Consider the following 20955-nt stretch of genomic DNA (forward strand, 5'->3'; position numbering starts at 1 on the left):
TATCCATAGCCCCGAGGGTCTTCACCAAGGTCATAGCGGAGGTGACAGCCTTTCTCCGGATTCACGATACGGTCATAGTACCATACCTGGACGATTTTCTTATAGTGGGCAGTTCAGAGGACCACTGTACAGCACAGTTGACTCAGGTGATCAACACCTTGCAAGAGTTAGGGTGGATAGTCAATTTCAAAAAATCAAAATTACAACCCCTAAAGAAACAGACCTTCCTAGGATTTATACTGGACTCAGAAAGGCAAGAGTGTCTGCTCCCAGAGTCCAAGATAGAGAAGGTACAAAATCTGGCCTTGGCGGGCCGAAACCAACCATGTATGACATTAAGAAAAGCATTGTCCCTACTAGGTACCCTAACATCCTGTATTCCGGCGGTCAGGTGGGCTCAGTTTCACACCCGGCAACTCCAGGGGGAGATACTAAGAGCACAAAGATCGCTAAGAGGGCGTTTGGAAGGGAAGCTGGAGCTTTCCTCAAAAGCCAGAGACTCTCTCAACTGGTGGTTGAACGGGACAAATCTGACCTTAGGAATACCATGGGACAGACAGGCGACAGATATAATTTTAACAGATGCAAGCTCCTCGGGGTGGGGGGCACACCTAAGGGGCCTCATAGGTCAGGGTTCCTGGACACCTCAAGAAAGGAAGGCATCCTCCAACCTGAGAGAACTGTGGGCAGTGGGCAAGGCCCTAAGCCACTTCATTCCGCTACTCCAGGGTCGAGACGTACGCATCATGTCAGACAACAAGGTAGCAGTGGCATACATCAACCACCAAGGTGGGACAAAATCACACTCCTTAATGGAAGCAGCAACAGACATTTTGAGCAGTGCAGAGGAACACCTACACTCCGTGACAGCCCTACACATAAAAGGGGCAGAAAACATAGAGGCAGATTTCCTGAGTCGCAATACCCTGAGGCAAGGAGAATGGGCGCTAAACCGGTCCATTTTTCAAAAGATAATTCAGCTTTGGGGGGAACCGGTGATAGACCTCTTTGCAAACAAGCACAACAGGCAAACAGAAAGGTTCTGCTCTCTAAACCCGAGGGAAAATCCATGGGCAGTGGACTCGTTGCACATCCAGTGGAACTTCAGACTGGCTTACGCGTTCCCCCCAGTAGCTCTGATCCCAACTGTGGTAAGAAAAATCAGAAACGATCAAGCCAGGGTGATTCTAATAGCTCCATTTTGGCCAAAAAGGCCCTGGTTCGCTCTGCTACGGAAGATGTCCCTCTCCGATCCATGGGTTCTGCCAGAAATCCCGGACCTACTAGCTCAGGGTCCAATATTGCACGCTCAGGTCAAAGGATTCCATCTGACGGCGTGGAATTTGAAAGGTCGCTTTTAATGGATAGGGGGTTCTCCCCTGGGCTGGTGGCCACTCTGCTAAAAAGCAGGAAACTGGTGACTACTAACATCTACGGCAGAACATGGGATAAGTTCCTACAGTTCTTGGGTAAGCCGTTAGGAAAAGAACCCCCGATTAGGGCCATCCTAGAGTTCTTACAATCTGGGTTGCAGATGGGGTTAGCAGTAAACACACTTAAGGTTCAGGTGTCGGCACTAGGGGCGCTCTACAATTGCAAACTGGCATCAGATAGGTGGATAGCCAGATTTATTAAATCCTGCCATAGAGCTAAGCCTATTCCAATACCCAGAATAGCCCCCTGGGATTTAAACCTGGTGTTAGAAGCCCTTACAAAAGATCCGTATGAGCCATTACATCAGCTACCCCTAAAGTTCTTGACCCTAAAAACAATCCTGTTAGTAGCCCTCACATCAGCCCGCAGGATAAGCGACTTACAGGCTCTCTCAGTAAATCCTCCTTATACGCAAGTCTTTCAGGATAGGGTAGTATTAAGAACAGACCCCAGTTATCTGCCCAAGGTAGTATCAGATTTCCATCGGGGTCAGGAAATTGTCCTTCCATCCTTTTGGGAAAATCCAAAAAATCTGGGGGAGGAAAAATTCCATAGTCTGGATGTTAAAAGGGCTCTCGTAGAATATATATCTGCCACTAGCCAGTGGAGGAGGTCACAGTCCCTATTCGTAGCTTTTCAGGGTGCCAGGAAAGGCTATGGGGTTTCAAAAGGGACTATTGCTAGATGGATTAGGGAAGCCATTAGTGTAGCCTATTCAGCTAGTGGTATCCCGATTCCTGACGGCATCAAGGCTCATTCCACCAGAGCCGTGGCGACCTCCTGGGCTGAAAAGGCAGAGGTATCAATCGAACAGATTTGTAAGGCCGCTACCTGGGCCTCACCTTCAACCTTCTTTAAGCACTATAGATTAAATCTATCCTCCTCTGCTGACTTAACCTTTGGTAGAAGGGTGCTGCAAGCGGTGGTCCCTCCCTAAGGTGTTTCGAAGTCTCCAAAAATCTCTCAGGTGGTGCTGTCATGGGTGAAGGGAAAACCACCATGGTTACTTACCGGTAGCCGGTTTTTCCGGAACCCATGACAGCACCCGTACATTCCCCCCCTTTTTCACTGTATGGGTGTGCACAATTAGTAGGGTGTTTTGAGTGTTGTGGTGTTGGATTAAACATGTAACTAACCGGGAAGTCCTCTCAATGCTCTGTAACCCAACTGAAGCGGGGGAGAGGTGCCGCCCCTTATGTCTCAGTAGGTTCCTGTCCTGGCGGGGCGGATCCCTCTCTCAGGTGGTGCTGTCATGGGTTCCGGAAAAACCGGCTACCGGTAAGTAACCATGGTGGTTTTGCTCCTGTCACCCCTGTGAAGATGAAAAATTCGGGGCAAAGCCAACTTTTTTGCCAGAGAGATATTTTTTTTTCACAGTTCAACGTTCTAAACATCTAGGTACGTGAGGTACCTGGAGGTTCAAAGTGTTCACCACACATCTAGATAAGTTCCTTGAGGGTTGTAGTTTCTGAAATGGGGTCACTGTTTAGACACATTAGGAGCTCTCCAAAAGCGACATGGCGTCCTCTAATGATTCCAGCCTATTTTGCACTCAAAAAGTCAAATGGCATCCTTCCGAGCCGTGCCCTGCTTTCACACCCTAAACAGTAGTTTTCCCACATATGGGGTATCGGTGTTGTATGCAGGAGAAATTCAACAACAAATTTTGGGGGCCATCTTCTCTTGTTACCCTTGAGAAAAATTTGGGGCTAAAGTAAATTTAAAAATAAATAAAATGTTAATTTTTTTTCCTTCCATGTTTCATTAATTTCTGTGAAGCACCTGAAGGGTTAATAAAAATCTTGAATGTGGCTTTGAGGGGTGCAGTTTTTAGAATGGTGTCACTTTTGGGTATTTTCTGTCATATAGGCCCCCCAAAGTCACTTCAAATGGTATGCGGTCCCAAAAAAAAAGGTTTTGTAAATTTTGTTGGAAAAATGAGAAATGGCTGATCTACTTTTAACCTTTCTAACTTCCTAACAAAAAAAAAAGTTTTAAAAATTGTGCTGATGTAAAGTAGACATTTGGGAAACGTTATTTATTAACTATTTTGTTAAGGGCTTAGGAATGAATAATTTGAAAATTGTGACATGTCCGATATTTTCAGAAATAAACGCAAGTCATATCGAACAAATGTCACCACTATCAAGTACAATATTCCACAAGAAAACATTCTCAGAATCACTGGGATCCATTGAAGCTTTCCAGAGTTATTACCACATAAAGGGACACTGGTCAGAATTGTAAAATTTGTCCTGGTCATGATAGTGAACACCGGCTTAGGGGGGATGAATTGGTTAAGGGATTGGTCCCGCCGTGATGCCCTGAGTGCATGTACTTAGTTGGAACAGTCGTTCTGTGCTGACAGAGTCTCTTTAAAGTGCTAAAACGAGGAAAGAGTCCTCTTTACTGAGAAATCAGCAATTCAGATTCCATTAGATGAGGAACAGAATAGCCATATAATGGCATTGCTGGACTTGCCATTAAGTCGGAGCTCATTTTGGTGGAGTCGGTATAAAATGGTCCGACTCATAAAATATATAATAAATTGGGTACAGTAGTTCAATGCAGAATGAGCTGAATTATTTTTTCATAGGAATTTGGGAAAGTTATGAAATGTCCTATAAATGGCTGTTCTATTCCTGATCTAAGGCTACGTTCACACACAGCGTTTTTGCTGCGTTTTTTGAGGATACGTTTTTCAGCTGCAAAAGCAGATCAGCTTTTTAAAAAACCGCATCACCTGAAAGGTTTTTGAGCTCATAGATAATGTTTTCAATAGCAAAAGCAGATTAGAAATCTGCTCTATCTATCCATTTATCCATATCTGTCTATCCATATCTTATCTGTACCAAAATGAATGAAAGCCGGGTAGCACACAGACTAACACTCCTTTTTTTTTTTTTTTTAGCACCAGTCAGGCATTGCTCGTCTTCAGTAACACATCAACATCAATTGATAGTTGGAATAAATAGACTGCATTCACCACATCTTAAGGTGCAGGCTTTATTTTCAAGTGTAGAGGGGTGTGCAGTATAAGGTTCGGCAGCAGCTGAGGTGTGCAGTATGAGATTCTGCGGAACAGTATGAGGTTCTGCCCCCCCCCCCCCCCCTAGTTTTGATCCTGGCTAAAACCGTTTCTTATAGATATGGCGAACCCTCAGGTAACCCTAAATGAAGGTCAATGGACACAGGTGGCTGAATTGAAGGAATTGCTTAATCACCTATTTACAGTGACTAAAAAATTACAAGCTGAGGATTTAACTCCTGGCATTTTCATAAGGGAGTGGAAGAACTTGCTATTTTGCCTGTCCCAAAGAGGAGATTTAATCACAGATGGCATTTCTGCTTCAATGAAACGGGGAGAGACAGCGTTATTGGAAAATAAAATTTTTCTGGCAGCTGTTTATGTGGACCCAAGTCATTGTATATTGCTTGATGAGCAACAGCTTACTAAAGGAAAACAAGCTCTGACTGAGGTAGCAGTTAGGATGAGTGGCCTACAGGAGGACTGCCAGGCGCAAGAGGACTTGGGTCCTGACAGTGCTACTGCTGCCATATCTTCATCCTCATCAGATGAGGAGTTTGACTTTGACAAGTATTTGGATGATATGGAGCAGGCAAAGCGTTGCTGCAAGGAAAAAGATTTCACTCCGTCTCCTATAGCAAGCAGATTGACCATATTTCAGCAAAATGTTTCACTTGCTCTCAAAGAAAAAGAAAAATTCAACCGTTCCTCAAAACTGACTCTGCATGAGGCAATTCCTTTATACTTGGAAATTGTTAGAGATGTTGCCCATGTGGTTACGGCTTTGCCTCCAACCCAAGTTAGTGTAGAGAGGTTGTTTTCTGGCCTTAAAATTATTAGGTCAGATCTTAGGTCATCTATGAAGGAGGATCTGATGGAGGCATTTCTATTTCTTAGAATAAATTCATAGACTGCACAAATGTTATTCAGTATGTTTTTGTTGAAAACTGTTTTTTGCAACTTACATAGTTTATTACATAGTGTGATATATATATATATATATATATATATATATATATATATATATATAATGTGTAATCGATATTACATAGTGTATTAAATATTTACAATTTATTAGTTTTTTGTGTTCTAAAGTTGTATTCCAATAAATATATATTATGTTCTATCTAACTGTCTTGATTATTGTATCATAAAAATGATTAAATGTCTGATGTTCACATTGTAGTACAATACATTTTTCACTTAAATATAAGCAATATACGTTGGAGTCGGAGTCGCAGGTTTGGCTTACCGACTCCACAGCCCTGGTGTGCATATAGACAGTTTGTGGGGTGAAATCGTCCTGACAAATTCCCTTTTAAGTGCATTACTGTTAGTGAATTCATGATAATGCTATGTAAATACACTGTGTGCAGTTATTATTCAATTTATATTTAGGATGATTAATGTTATTATTTAACAAATACGGTGCTGTCGATCAATCCGAAGGTTTCAGAGACCTGAAACTTTATTATTTAAGAACGTAAAATTGAGATTTTGTCTTTCTTAGGAAAATATATATATGTGTGCAAAATGTTTGTCACTAAATGAAAAACTTACATTTTCCCATTTCAATTGTTTATTTTCATCTGTTAAAGTGGGATTAATGATCATTCAGCTCAAAATGTTCAAATATACATATCTTACATAAAAAAAAAAAAATCTGATACCGTTATAGCCACCAGTCTTTTAAAAATTGTAATAAGCTCCATCCGTGGAGTCTGCCATTTTCTTAGTCTGTTGATGATCAACTTTTTGAGCAGCACCAACCACAGCCTCCCAAACACTGTTCAGAGAGGTGTACTATTTTCCTTCACCGTAAATCTCTGGTCTAAGAAGGGCCCACAAGTTCTCAATAGTGCTTGTTAGGTGAAGAAGGTACCAATTCATTATTCTTTAATTTCTAATGCCTTTATTGGCTAGCCAAGCAGTGAAGAATTGTCCTGCATAAAAATCATGGTTTTCCTGAAAGATGCAGGCTTTTTCCAGTACCAAGGCTTGAAGAAAGTGTCTTCAAAAACTAGCAGTAGGTTTGGGGGTTGATTTTCAGTCAAACATCAACCCCAAAAGGTCCAACTAGCTCATCTTTAATAGTACCAGTCTGTAGCTGTGCTCCACCTCCACCTTGCTGACATCTGAGTTGAAGTAGAGGTTTGTGTCCATTACTGCTCCAGCCACAAGCCCATACATCTGCTCTGTGAAGAGTCACTCTCATTTCTTCAGTCCATAAAACTTTTGAAAAATCTCCCTTCAGACATTTCTTGGCCCAGTCTTGATGTTTAAACTTCCGTATCTTGTTTAGTACTGGTTGGGATTCAGGATACCTTACCTTGGCCTTGCCTCTGAAATCTAAACGCGTGGTACTTCTGGGCCCTTCACGGAGGGTGCAGGTCTGGAATATGACAGCATTGGAGAATAATGGCTCCTGGTTGCTTCATGTTTCATTCTTCTCAAATATTTGGCAGTTAACGTGCTTCTTTTTTTCTCAGTACATTTATTTTGCAACCCTATTGATTATTTGCAACAAAACTTTTGATGGTTCTGTGATCACACCCCAATATCTTAGCAATTTCAAGAGCATTGCATCCCTCTGTAAGACTTGTAACAAATTTTGACTTTTTAGATTCGGTTGAATCGATCGCTTTTTGGCTCATTTTGCCCAAGGAAAACAAAAGCTGCCTAATAATTCTGCACACCTTGATGAAGGGTGTCAATATCATTAAGCCACCCCCTTCCTCATTCTACTCACCTGACATGCTTCATCCAATAATGTTTGAAGTTCATACAGCTTGGAGTTGGTCAATCGGTATAAAAATGATATTGACAAAAAAGTCACTCACTTTATATTTGTGCACACAGTGTAGTAATTTAGTTTGTTTTTAATAATTTTTATAATCCAATTTTATCTGGAAGGTATTTGTATGGGCACATATTGTATGTTTTAACCAAAAGAATACACTAGATGATGTATACACGCTGTGTGCTATGAAATTACCTTTGAGGTTGCTGCCGTAAAAGATCAATAGGTTGGTATATGCTGTCTGACCGGTGGAGTGTCCCTTTATGGATGAAGACTTAGCGGAGTTGCAGTAGGCACCTCAGACTTTATTGGAATTGCAGCATGTTTTCCAAAAAGACTGGCTATATACAGCTTAACCTTGACATACAGGCAGATGAGGAGACCGTCTGTCTGTCCCACAAGACAATGACTACATTTAATCAGAACACTCATTTATTTCAAGGAGGCAATTTAAAGGGCATTATATAATTATAAGGAAAAAATGGTATTTGGTTTTAGAAATCCAGGCGATTGCTTCATGTTGGTCATAATGATTGGCATTCATTAACCTCTGAGTGCCAGGATGTTTATATAGTTAAAATTAAGTGTAATTGGGTATTGCAAGATTCCCTCGCTACTGTTCTATGCTGATTAATTATTTTGCTATTCACACATTTGTTAGATGCCGTATTTAACTCTTTTTTTTTTTTTTTCAAGTCCTTCAGTTCCAAAACAGAGAAGCGATATACCTAGTTTACCTAACCGTTGTTATAATAAATGCAGACTAAGACTCGACCTTCAATATTGTATTTGCTGCTTTCATTCTGGAAAAGCCGAAGTTTAGTAAAATATGCTCCGTGCACTATAAGCATGGCCTGTTAACTACTTCAGGATTCTAAAAACGCCAAGTGGTTATAATAAGTGACATGTTCAGTCTCGTGCCGTTTTTCTGCTGTGAAGACGCTCAATAAGCCCAGACATCTTCCAGAGTGTTTTGCCATCATTTTTGCATTAAAAAAAGCTGTTTCTTCATTAGGAGTTAACAAAAGACAGTAAGGGTGTGTGTCGTTTTTTTCTAGCAACAGACCCACTAAGATTTTCTAAGCAAAGCAATTTCAGGAAAGCACCGTCTATTTCCTGTAGTGGCTTCGCTCACGGCTTTGCCATCTGTTTTGTGGTGGCTCTGCCACAGGTGTCTTTTTCTCTTTACGTCTCATGATAGTGAAAAATGAACATTCTACTTTTTAACCACTTCACTGTTGCTGAACCCTTGAAGAGTTAAAAGAAGTAGCAAAAGAGAGAATGTGCGTAGCATTTTTGCACCACTTTTTCAGGTGAATTCCAGCTTGAATACGCGTGAAAAATATATCATGTGCACATACCTTTTAAGAGGTCACAAAAACCATAGGAAAACCCTCTAAAACAAACCACCAGTTGCCAAAAAGAAAAAACGTTCAGGAATTGAATGGAAAAAAACAACATAAAAGATGTCATGAAAAAAAAAAAATGGCAAAGCTTCCTGAAGTTGATTGTCGGCTTCGCCTGAGTCAAAAAGTGGTCATGTGCACATACCCTTAAATATTACGTATTTTTTTGACTCACTTTCCAGCAATGCACCACTAGGGTAAATTGACAGTATGGGTAGTCTTATTACTATGGCACATGTGCTGATAATTTGTATATAAACCAGCAGATATGTTTGCATCCACATACAGCTTGTATAGCAGCTGATCCCGAAGATTGTGTCGTCTTTATCATGTCTACAAACAGATTTGTTAAGTACAGACTCTTGATGATGAACTCAACATATTGTTTGTTTCTTACAGGAGGGGATTTGCACTACCACCTGTCACAACATGGTGTCTTCTCTGAGAAGGAAATGAGGTTTTATGCTGCTGAAATTATTTTGGGCTTGGAACACATGCACAATCGTTTTGTTGTATACAGAGACTTGAAGGTAGAGATTTATCAAGTGTTCTAAAAATGACCATGAATGGCCATAAGAAAATAGTCAATCACATCTATGGGGCTTGATTTATTTTTATTGCAGCAATATGGGACCGACCCTTCTATGAACTAAAACAAGGGCTGTTACTTTGTGTCCCACATATACACTTTAAAGTGAACCTGTCTGCAGAATTTTTCTAAGTAAACTACAGACCTTGTCATTCTGCCGCTGTTGCACTGATTAAAATGATGCCTGGGGTGCAGAAATCAGTCTTGTAGTTCTTGATTATTCAGTGTTAAGTTTTCAGTTAATGATATGCTCGTGCCCTGGGCGGGACTGTAGGCAGACTTATCTTCCTGCTCTAAGCCAGAGAAACCAAGGAAAGACCTGTCCACAGGCCGCCCTGAAGCAAAAACAGTCTGTCTCTATGATGAGAAACATGTTTCTGCTTCGGGGCGGCCTGTGGGCTCCTCTTTCCTTGGTTTCTCTTTCTTAGAGCAGGAAGAAAAGTCTCTGCCTACAGTCCCGCCCTGGAGCACGAGCATATCATTAGCTGAAAACTTTTACACAAGAACTACAAGACTGATTTCTTCACCCCATCATTTTAATCAGTGTAACAGCGGCAACATGACACTGTCTGTAGCTTACTTAGCAAAATCCTGCTAACAGGTCCGCTTTAACAGCAAAGCTTACATTTGGGCAGTTTTTCATGTAGGAGTGTTTATACGGTATTTAATTTCAACTCAGAAATAAAATAGACCAAAAGTGATATGTAAATTCAGTTCTAGCAAATAATGTGATGTTCCCTTTTGCTCTGAACATTTCTGTTGTGATAAATGGATTGAATTATAACTTGTATTAGATATTTGTTAATGTTTTCAATAACTTTAAGACTTATTTTTTCCCCATTGATGTTAATACACTTCTTTGTAATATAGGTGCCCTATGGGTGCACTTAGCAGCTGCTGGTTTGTGCCAGAGTCTTAGATGGCATCCAAGCAAATTCTGTATTGGAATACAAATGTATTTGTCTCCTCACCTTGTAATTAAGATGTTTTTTTCACCCTTCTCCTCAATATCTATTTGTTCAGATCAGCCACTGGTCATTGAATAAGACCACAAGAAACTAGCAAATACAAAGATCCATTCAGTTTCTATTTACTGTTAGGATAACAAGCACATTATTTCGTCTAGCTGTGTCCTGTTCTCTTTGGCCCTCCTCTAAGCTCACCAGCTGTGTGGTATAGGTTTACGTTGCAGTTGTAGAATTCTGCCCAAACTCCTTAAAATCAAACTACTGTTTATAATGCCAGTGTGAAAGCCAGAAATCTCTCAGGGCATTCCACTGGAGAAGTCCCAGGGCCTGTCAACTGTTCCAGTGAAACTGTATGCTCTGAAAGTCCGTCATCCTATGTGTGTCCCCCATTCAGTTCCGTGTCTGTTTTTTTTCAAGACCGTCATCACTTGTCAGATATTCGCTTAAGTTCACAAGTTCAGAATCTGATTCTCGATTCCACATTTAAGACAAATAAGTGGGGTTTTTAATAGTGATCCTGTGGACTATAAAGGCTAGAAGGATTTCATTTCCCAATCTTTATATGAGCATGCAGCTCTTTCAATAGCCAGCAATACACATGGCCAGTCCGTTTCTCCGTTACTGAGAAATCTGCATTTGAATTGATAAGCTGATGAGGCATCTGTCACTCCAGCTCTAGTCACTGACTCCTGTTTGACTGGGAGCTTCTATGCTGTGTGACTTCATGCAAATGAGCAGTCAGTCAAGCAGGAGGATGCAGCACTAGGCAAGGAATAGAGCCTGGAATGACGGAAGTTTCAGATCTACAATAATCATTCAGTCTAATTTGCATACAAGTTAAAATGCTGATTTCTCAGTAACGAACTGGGTTCAATGCACTACTGGGAGAACTCTGTGTTATACATGTAATTTCTGGTCAATTGCTGGCTTTTCAGTATTGAAAAAAATGTGGTGAAGCTGGCTGTCATGATCCCAGTGCAGGTTTTTGAGCTGCACGTCAGGGGTTAATGTCTGGAGCTCAGTGCAGGTTTTGACCTGCACACCTGGGGTTAATGATTGTGGCCTCTTTTTGGTTCTGGGAGAGCTTCTTAAACCCCTGGGAAGCTCCAATCCCTGTCAGTTATACTTTTGCCTTTGGCCGAGTGTGGTGACCTCTGTGTGCCTGTTCGTTGTTATAGCTTGTTTATATGGTTCTGACCCGGTTCTGTTCCCAGTTGTGAGTTTGCCTGTTGATTCTGTACTGCGCTACCCTCTCTGTGTATGACTCGTTGCCTGTGATCTGACTACTCTATGCTCGCCCCTCTTGTACCTTGCAGCTATCTCTGTGTATGACTCATTGGCTACATCCTGACTATCCTCCCTGTCTATGCCCCTTGGTAACTTTGTCTCGCAGTTACCCTGCTAGGAGTTCTCTTGCAGCTCCTAGCTCTCTGGCGTATAGGCCACGCCCCCAGCAGTCACGTGCTTCAGGTCCTGCTCTTCTGAAGTAGCACCTACTCGGCTGCTGCCCGCTCCACAGGTATCTTTGAGCACAGTTCGCTTTACTCAGGACACGTGCACTGGCTCAGTGAGCAAGTTCAGTGCGGTGTTCCTGACATTGGCAAATTTGAATTTCAAGTCATCAGTCAAACTCAAAATGTGACTAATGTTCATGTGGATCCACAGGCAGACATTAGAATGTCTCCCTCAGATTTTACCCATGGATATTTTATAAAATGCTCATTGGGTTTCCACACGGCAAATCATGAATGTGTAAAGTTCAGTGTTTGTTTTCACTATGGTTGGTGATATCTGCTAACTTTAATAATTTATTTGTATGGGAAGCTTTCCTTATAATGGAAGATATGTTTAAAAGTAATGGTGCTGTCCATAGTTTCCAACTTTGGTGGAACATCAGCCTATCTAGTATTTTCAGTTTGCCATAGAGACCCTCTAAAGCAGGGTTTCCCAACTCCAGTCCTCAAGGCTCACCAACAGATCATGCCTCTAGTAGTCACGTACAGCCCATATTTGGAAGTGCTAAGGGGAACTGCATGGAAATTACAACCTTTACTACAAAAAGATGCCCGATTACAATCCATTTTTCCAGACCCCCCACTACTGTGCTTTAGGCAGCCCCCAAATCTAAGAAGCATCTTTGTCAGAAGCTCCCTGTCCTCTCCAAAAGCTGCAGGAACCTTTCCTTGCAACCAGAAAAAAATGTAAAACCTGTCCATTTATAATGCCCTCGGACAAGATAAAGATCCCCAATTCACATCAGGACTACAAGATCCCAGGTACTTTCAGCTGCATCACATCTAATGTGGTGTACTTAATTATTTGTACTAAATGTCCAACTGGGGGCCTGTATGTGGGGGAGACAGGGCAAAAGCTTAGAACAAGGATGAATTCTCATCGCCACACAATAAGAGAAAAAAGAATGGCTCTACCTGTGGCAAAACATTTTTGTATGCCTGATCACAGCACCATGGATATGAAATTACTGGTATTGAAAGGTAACTTCACATCTCAGAGGGAGAGGAGTCTGTGAGTACAAATTCATGGTGACCTTTGACACTCTCAATGCAGGAATGAATGTGTCGCATGGATTTATGTCTTTTTACATCAATTAAAGAATTTGCTCCTAAGACCTTGTGGGGGCATCACAACACAGAACCAGACCGCAATCAGAGGACCATAAAACATCCAGACTCCTTATCTATGAACTGTTCCAATATTAATGTCTATCCCTCTCCCATAATGATAATTCTGCTTCACGTCACTTGTCTTATCTATTGCATTTTTTCTGTGTTGTGTTGTGCATAAATGTGATTCTGAGTAGTCTCGAAAGCTTGCAATGTGTTACCATCTTTTCAGTTAGCCATTGAAAGGTATCAACCACTGAGGACTCTCAATTTTGGAGATGTCTTATGGATTTCAAATTTTTCTATGACAGAGAGTTAACACTTTTTAGTTCCAGGTGACACTTCAGTCACCTGTATTTCACAAATCTACATGGCTTAGTAAGCTACTTCAGGACTGTATCTCTCTCACTTATTGAGACAGCTACAAATAATTCAATTATAGGAAATAAATCAAAAAAGTAAACACCGGCACTCCACCTAATGCAAACTAGAGCTGCAGGCGCTAAGACAGCCTCTGTGCTGGTAGCTGTCAGGAAAGGAATTTGCAGGAGAAGAACAAAAGAGCACCGTGCTAGAGTTGTAAAAGTCTCAAAAGTAGTGACTAAAGATCAAGGAGGTATAACAAGTGGATGAGAGAATAGTCTGCCTACCTTACAAGGATTGAATGGTCCAGTGTAAGTAAAGTGATCCTATGAAGGAGATTCCTGATCCACCAAAAGATCTAGAAGCGGCTGCAGCAGAGGAGTCTAGAGCAGGGATCTTAACACAGGGGGAACGGAGCCTGGGAGAGACCAATCGCCTACGCAAGCTCACGGATCCCTTGTGTTCAGTTTCATGCTCTAGGTGACGTCACCCAGACCACGCCCCCCGACACCTCGGCACTGTCAGCGGCGTCTCTCGGCCGGTGCACGCCGCGTGCCTCCACTCTTGGTGAGGTTCATGTGGGCCCCACTATCTGGGGGGGACGCTCCCCTGTCCCCACTTGTCCTTTGCCTGAATTGTACAGCACTGTCCTTGTGCCATTGGTGTCTATCGCAAGCACCTACATATTCACTGGCTCCCAACCCCCTGCTGCAACACATAGACTCCTCTGCTGCAGCCGCTTCTATGGATCTTTTGATGGATCAGGAATCTCCTTCATAGGATTACTTTACTTACACTGGACCATTCAATCCTTGTAAGGTAGGCAGACGATTCTCTCATCCACTTGTTATACCTCCTTGATCTTTAGTCACTACATTTGAGACTTTTACAACTCTAGCGCGGTGCTCTTTTGTTGTTCTCTTGCAAATTCAATTATCTCAAAAAGAGAAAAAAAATCCTTAAAATCAAATTCACACAATAGTCACATAGATATTCCACACTGAAAAATGTTGACAAATTACAGTGGAGTGCCAGTGAATGGAGTTTTACAAATAAAATAATCTGCTCTGAAAATACTCTGCAACGTTCACAGGTAGCGCTTGTGAATTGTGCCACAGATTGGCTGGGAATTTTCAAAAGATTTGCACTGAATTCTGAACCTTTTTAGGTTTAGATCTAAGGAATCCTTGTTCGACATCTAAACCAGAAGGACTAAAGCACTGGTAAAACTTGCCTCTCGTCACTTACCGCATACTGCTTTATAATAGGGTTTTACCTTTTAGTCTAATTTTGAGAAATATAGTAATTGCTTCAATGGTGGTTCTGCAGGTAAATTTTACATCTTAAAAGTTAATTAATGTACCGTTTGATTTACACGCCCAGACAGCCGTGGAGCTTTTGTTTGCATGAGCACGTCTGCTAAACGTCTCTTCATAAACCAGGGCGGTGGGGTCATCTTATGGCTGTACTTAGCACTTACATACCAATCAAAGGCATTAAATAATCTTACAGCACTCCATGTCCTGGCATTCTCCTGCGTTCATCCTCAGTACAATTCCTTTCCTTTCATACCATACATTGCAGAGATTAAGTGAGGAGTACATCTGCTACACTGTATACCTTTATAAAGGTTTAAAGATTTTTTTTCTTCTTTAAATCTCCATTGAATTTACAATTTTGAGGTGTTCTTTGCTGCCAAGGTGGTATAAATTTTATTGAGCTAGTTTTTTAGGTACCGTATTTTTCGGATTATAAGACACACTTTATTCCTCCCAAAATGTGGAGGAAAATGGAGGGTGCGTCTTTTAGTCCGAATGTACGGGCTGTGGTGGTGAGGTGGGGGAGCGGTTTCGGCGGAGCAGCGGGTCACAGAGGCAGGAGCTGGCGGCTGCGCCTAACTCATGTGCCTGCTGCTAAAGAGAAATGAATATTCAATACATTCCACACCCATGGGCGTGTAGGGCAATGAATATTCATTTCTTTTTGGCATCCTGGTATGATTGGCAACCATCCCAGTACTGGTATGCATGGCCCCATCCTGATAATTGGCCCCCACCCCCATCATAGTATGCATGGCCCCATCAGAAAAGATTAAAAAAAAGCAAGCCATTACTTACCTTCCTCCATTCCCTCACAGCGTCCTGCTCCGGTGCCAGCAACTGCTTAATGTTTGCAAGCAGCGCATGGCAGGGACGTCATGCGCTGCTCACAAGCAGAGCACAGCTGCCGGAATACTCGCTGGGACTGTTGATCACAGAGAGCAGTGAGTATTCATTGCTCTTCAGTAGCGCGCAGTGTCAGCCATCAGCTTCCAGCTTTTGCCGGCAGTCACATGTTCGGAAACTTAAGAGAAATGAATATTCTGAATGGGGCCAATCATACCAGAATAAGGATGGGACCATGCTTACCAGGACCAGGATGGGGCCAATAATACCAGAATAAGGATGGGACCATGCATACCAGGGCTGGGATGATGGGGTCATGCATACCAGGATAAGGATGGGACCATTCATGGACTGGGATGGGGCCAATCATACCAGGATAAGGATGGGACCATGCATACCAGGATAGGGATGGGGCCATGCATACTTGGGCGAGATTGGGACCCTTCATACCAGTGTAGGGATGAGGGCGATCATTCCTGCCAGGATATGGATGAGGGGGTCCATTCCTACCAGGATAGGGATGAGGGGGCATGCGTACCAGGATGGAGATGAGGGCCACGCACACAAGGATAGGGATGAGGAGGCATGCGTACCAGGATGGAGATGAGGGCCACGCACACAAGGATAGGGATGAGGAGGCATGCGTACCAGGATGGAGATGAGGGCCATGCACAGCAGGATAGGAATAAGGGGGCCATGTATACCAGGGTAGGGATGAGGGAGCCATGCATACCAGGATAGGGATGAGGGACCATGTGTATCAGGATGGGGATGAGAGCGCCATATTTACCAGGATATTAAGTACAGATTTGATCACCATTTTTTTCTTCAGTTTTTTTTTTCCTCCTAATTTCCTCTAAAATCTAGGTGCGTCTTATGGTCCGGTGCGTCTTATAGTCTGAAAAATACGGTATTTATAGGAGTATAGATAATAACCAATACAGTATGTCTTCCTTTGAAGCTACCATACGGATTGCCACACAGATTTCCTGGACATATAAATCAGTCCAATTATGCTACAGTAGATTTGCAATATGTTAAGGAATCAGAACTTTTGGATTACTTTTAGTGAGCACTAAAGCCTTCATACAATTAAACATAGTATAAATTGGCACCAACATGTGTATAACCACCAAGTATTAGGGGTTAACTTATTACAATGTACAAATATATCAGGGGACACTAGTGATCTTTCTAATGATCATTTTACACTTAGGCCTGCGACAGTGACTGGGGGTCATTCTCTATGTCTAGAGAAAAGAAAGCTTAATCATACTCACAGGCGCAGATTCTTTACTGGAAGAGCAGTGAGACAATGGAACTCTCTGCCACATTATGTTGTAATGGTTGATTCACTGCAAAAGATCAAGCAAGGCCTAGATGCCTTTCCTGATAAATATAATATTACAAGTTATGAGCACTAGATTCTGCAACGGAACATTGATCCATGGATCTAATCTGATTGCCTAATGTGGAGTCAGGAAGAAATTTTTCCTCTAATATGTTGCTATTAGCACCTACATAACGGGGTTTTTGCCTTCCTCTGGATTAATATTAGGCTGTAGGTTGAACTTAATGGACTTAATTCTAACGTAATTCTTATAAACTATGAAAACATAACTACATATAGAAATATTCTAAAGATGCATGTAACCTAAAGACACCTGAGAAGATAGTTCAGTTGAGACTTATCCATACTGTGATAACAAATGGAATGAGAGAAAATATAATATTTACATCATGTGTAGGACGGACCTAACATGTCACAAATGTACAAATCACACGTGTAGTAGTTGTCAAACATTTTTGAATCCTGACTGACCAGGACAAATATACATTTTTTTAATATAGGATAGAAATAAGCAAATCTTTTGAAATTCACAGCTTCTGCAAATTTTTACTAAAAGTTTAATCTGCGGTGAATCGATTTGCCATGAATTGCAAATAGTCAAATTGCCTTCAAAAGATGCATATAACACTCCAAGGTCTCCTAGAACTGCATTACACCCCTTTAAAGCTCATTAGTGCACACACAGCCTTAGCCATATATGTGGCAGTCACTTTGGTATTACCATCGTAACTGTTCACTCCTGTGCCATCACAAATGATCTGTTTAATTTTGTTCACTGATTTATGGCTTTTACTATCTATATACTAAGATGTGACATCTGAGTATACAGTTTCACACTAAAGCTGTGACATCTGAGTATACAGTTTCACACTAAAGCTGTGACATCGGAGTATACAGTTTCACACTAAAGCTGTGACATCTGAGTATACAGTTTCACACTAAAGCTGTGACATCGGAGTATACAGTTTCACACTAAAGCTGTGACATCTGAGTATACAGTTTCACACTAAAGCTGTGACATCGGAGTATACAGTTTCACACTAAAGCTGTGACATCGGAGTATACAGTTTCACACTAAAGCTGTGACATCTGAGTATACAGTTTCACACTAAAGCTGTGACATCGGAGTATACAGTTTCACACTAAAGCTGTGACATCTGAATATACTGTTTTACACTGAAGCTGTGACATCTGAGTATACAGTTTCACACTAAAGCAGTGACATCGGAGTATACAGTTTCACACTAAAGCTGTGACATCGGAGTATACAGTTTCACACTAAAGCTGTGACATCGGAGTATACAGTTTCACACTAAAGCTGTGACATCTGAATATACTGTTTTACACTGAAGCTGTGACATCTGAGTATACAGTTTCACACTAAAGCAGTGACATCGGAGTATACAGTTTCACACTAAAGCTGTGACATCGGAGTATACAGTTTCACACTAAAGCTGTGACATCTGAGTATACAGTTTCACACTAAAGCTGTGACATCGGAGTATACAGTTTCACACTAAAGATGTGACATCTGAATATACAGTTTCACACTAAAATGCCTACTGCATGTGTATTTTTGTGTATGTGAGCGTGTGAATTTTCCTGTGTGTGTGTGCATGTATATTTCCCAGTTTGATACACGAGCAGCACCAACTAGCAGAATCCTTGCTGCCTGCCATCCTCGATGTCTACTTGTCAGTATAACTTTTTGCAGTCACAAACAAAATGGCTCCTCACTGTGATCTTAAATCTCATCCTCTCTTATCCCTTAGCAAACACCCAGAAGGGGAGGAGAGGAGTGACATCACACCCATGTCGGTAGATTCCGCCCATATTTACTGCAGTCGTAATGTGAGCTAGTTGTACACTAGGTTTTTTGTCAAATTTCTGTAGCTGCTCCCCCTAGTGCTTAAAAGTGGAAATACCAAACCTTTTAAAATTATTTTTCATATTTTAATAAATTATAAACAAATGATATTTAACAAAATTTAAACATTAATTCTTTACATTTTTTAAATTGTTGAAAAAATTTTTTTTAAATGGCGCCTTCCCTTTTAATTCTACATATTAATGAAAGCCTCTATCATTATTGCAGAAGTCATGATATTTACCAGACTGGAATATATGTAATTCAGGAAGCTTGTAGCACGCACATTCATTATGGCCAATGTTGTCTTGTGTGGCCTTAAGGGAAAGGACTGACATTAATGTTCTCTGCCAAGCATCACTAAACCATGTGACCTCCCCTTAACGCTAAGTTTATTCCTTCTGAAGTTGTTCCTGAGCCAAGTAAGAAAGGGAGACACAAATAACCTCCTTATCGGTGCCATGACTAAACCCAGTACTGTGATTCTTATGCGGGGTGCACACGCAGCACTCATCATCTGGGTCACGCTTCTCTCTCAGAATTAGGTGACTTGTGGAGCGAAAAAGACTTATTTTAGAATATTAAAGCAAAGCCATATTATTAGGCTGGCTCCATTCCTCACTTCATTACATCACAGACTCGTGGTCGGAAAGAGAAAAATCTTCTTTGAGTGAACTTTTGCTGCTGGGAAAGCTTTCAGTCCTTGTGGCAGAAGAAAAATCTTCACACTTCACTAGGATTCCTCTGCTGCGGCTCCAATGTACATGTCTTCAATAACCAATAAGGGTTTGTCCAGGGAAGATGGACTAAAAAGTTAACATTCATTTCCAAATAGCTCTTTCCCTATAGAGAGAAACCTTCAAAAAATCTTACCACATCTAAAAATTGGAAGCTTTTGAGACTACTCAGGATTCATCAGGCCTAGAACAGACCCGAGTAGTCACGAAAGCTTGCAATGTGTTGCCATCTTTACATTTAGCCATTAAAAGTTATCAACCACTGAGAACTCTCATTTCTAATTCTTTTTCTATCTACTGGCTAACACGGCACAAAGATATATCTTTCCTTAGCTTAAATCTAAAACCTTTTTTTCCCAGGGAATCACCCGTCCCATGATATGCTGTATGTACTGGCCATCTTTGAGATTTTGCTAATAGATCAAAGAGCTTTCATGTGTGTTATCAGAGCTGCAGTAAGAAAACCCTGCTAGGCTTTCGCAAATGGTTTATATATTTTTAGTGCCCTTCAGATCCAGATTATGGCGGTCTCATTACAGCCAGTATCTCCTGGCTTCTATATCCTGCCGGACGTGAGATCCACTCCTGTTTTTATATAATCTTTAGCATGGCCAGAACAGGGCTATTTTCATAATGCCTTTATGGTTCTGTTGTGAGTGATGTCGCGTCAGTGGTAACCAAGCATCCCTACATTTTCTGGATTCATGGGATTCCCACTTGTTGCCCATTGAAATCCTTCAGCTATGCTCAGACATTTATGGCATAAGTCAACTCTGGGTCATATGTATGTGTGGCAGGGATCAGCAACCTTTGCCATCCCAGCTGTTGTGCAACCGAAGCTCCAAGCATTCCCTGACAGCCGCATATTGGGAGTTACAAAGAACAGCTGGAGGTGCAGCAGGTTGCTCATTCCTATGGGGTCCAAAAACCTCTTTCATAGTTGACTCTGTAGTGGAATGTTCTGTATACAGTACTAGGATAGTTCAGGAATTCGCCATATATACCAGGTGTTTATATACAATTTTGTGGAGGTCTACATGATTATCCTGAATTATTCTAATGACTTCTATCACCTCTGCTTGCAGCCAGCAAATATTCTATTAGATGAACATGGGCACGTGAGGATATCAGACTTGGGACTCGCTTGTGATTTTTCCAAGAAGAAGCCGCATGCTAGTGTGTAAGTACTGTACATTTGTAATTAAAGTTGACATTCATTAGAAACTGAATTTAATGTCATTAGATGTAAATCTGTATATTGTATATAGTGTTATTGTAGTATTTTATGTTTTTGAATTTGTTTCCATGTAAGACTCAGTTGGTCCTGTATGTACAATTCTACTGGAGTTGCAATCTGTTTATTATATTTGCCCTTCTATGAATGTAATTACTATTCATTTTTTTTTTTTTTTTTTTTTTTTTTTACTTTATACATAATGACCAAAAAAGAAATTCATCTTGTATCATAAAGCAAAGTCATTTTTTAAAGGGGTTGCATGGTCATAGAGTGACTGCAGGCTTGTAAATTCTCGAATCACGTGCACTGCGCACTGTAGGGATTCTCTGGTGCCAGGAGTGTGTAGTCATGTCTCCCTAAGCATGTGATTTGCCTACTTCCAGCCA

At 41.3% G+C, this 20955-nt stretch overlaps 1 protein-coding gene across 3 annotated transcripts in view; it reads left to right on the forward strand.

Annotated features, from left to right (window-relative positions):
- Positions 1-20955, forward strand: part of GRK3 (G protein-coupled receptor kinase 3) — a 368299-nt gene that overhangs the window by 294288 nt on the left and 53056 nt on the right. For all 3 annotated transcript variants that reach the window (XM_073582658.1, XM_073582660.1, XM_073582659.1), the window contains 2 exons: positions 9068-9198; positions 20418-20512. In XM_073582658.1, the coding sequence (XP_073438759.1) occupies positions 9068-9198; positions 20418-20512 (226 nt within the window). The remainder of the gene's footprint in view (positions 1-9067; positions 9199-20417; positions 20513-20955) is intronic.

This window comes from Dendrobates tinctorius, unplaced genomic scaffold (genome assembly GCF_039654945.1).
Source record: "Dendrobates tinctorius isolate UK_male_01 unplaced genomic scaffold, ASM3965494v1 ptg000073l, whole genome shotgun sequence".
Lineage (NCBI taxonomy): Eukaryota > Metazoa > Chordata > Amphibia > Anura > Dendrobatidae > Dendrobates > Dendrobates tinctorius.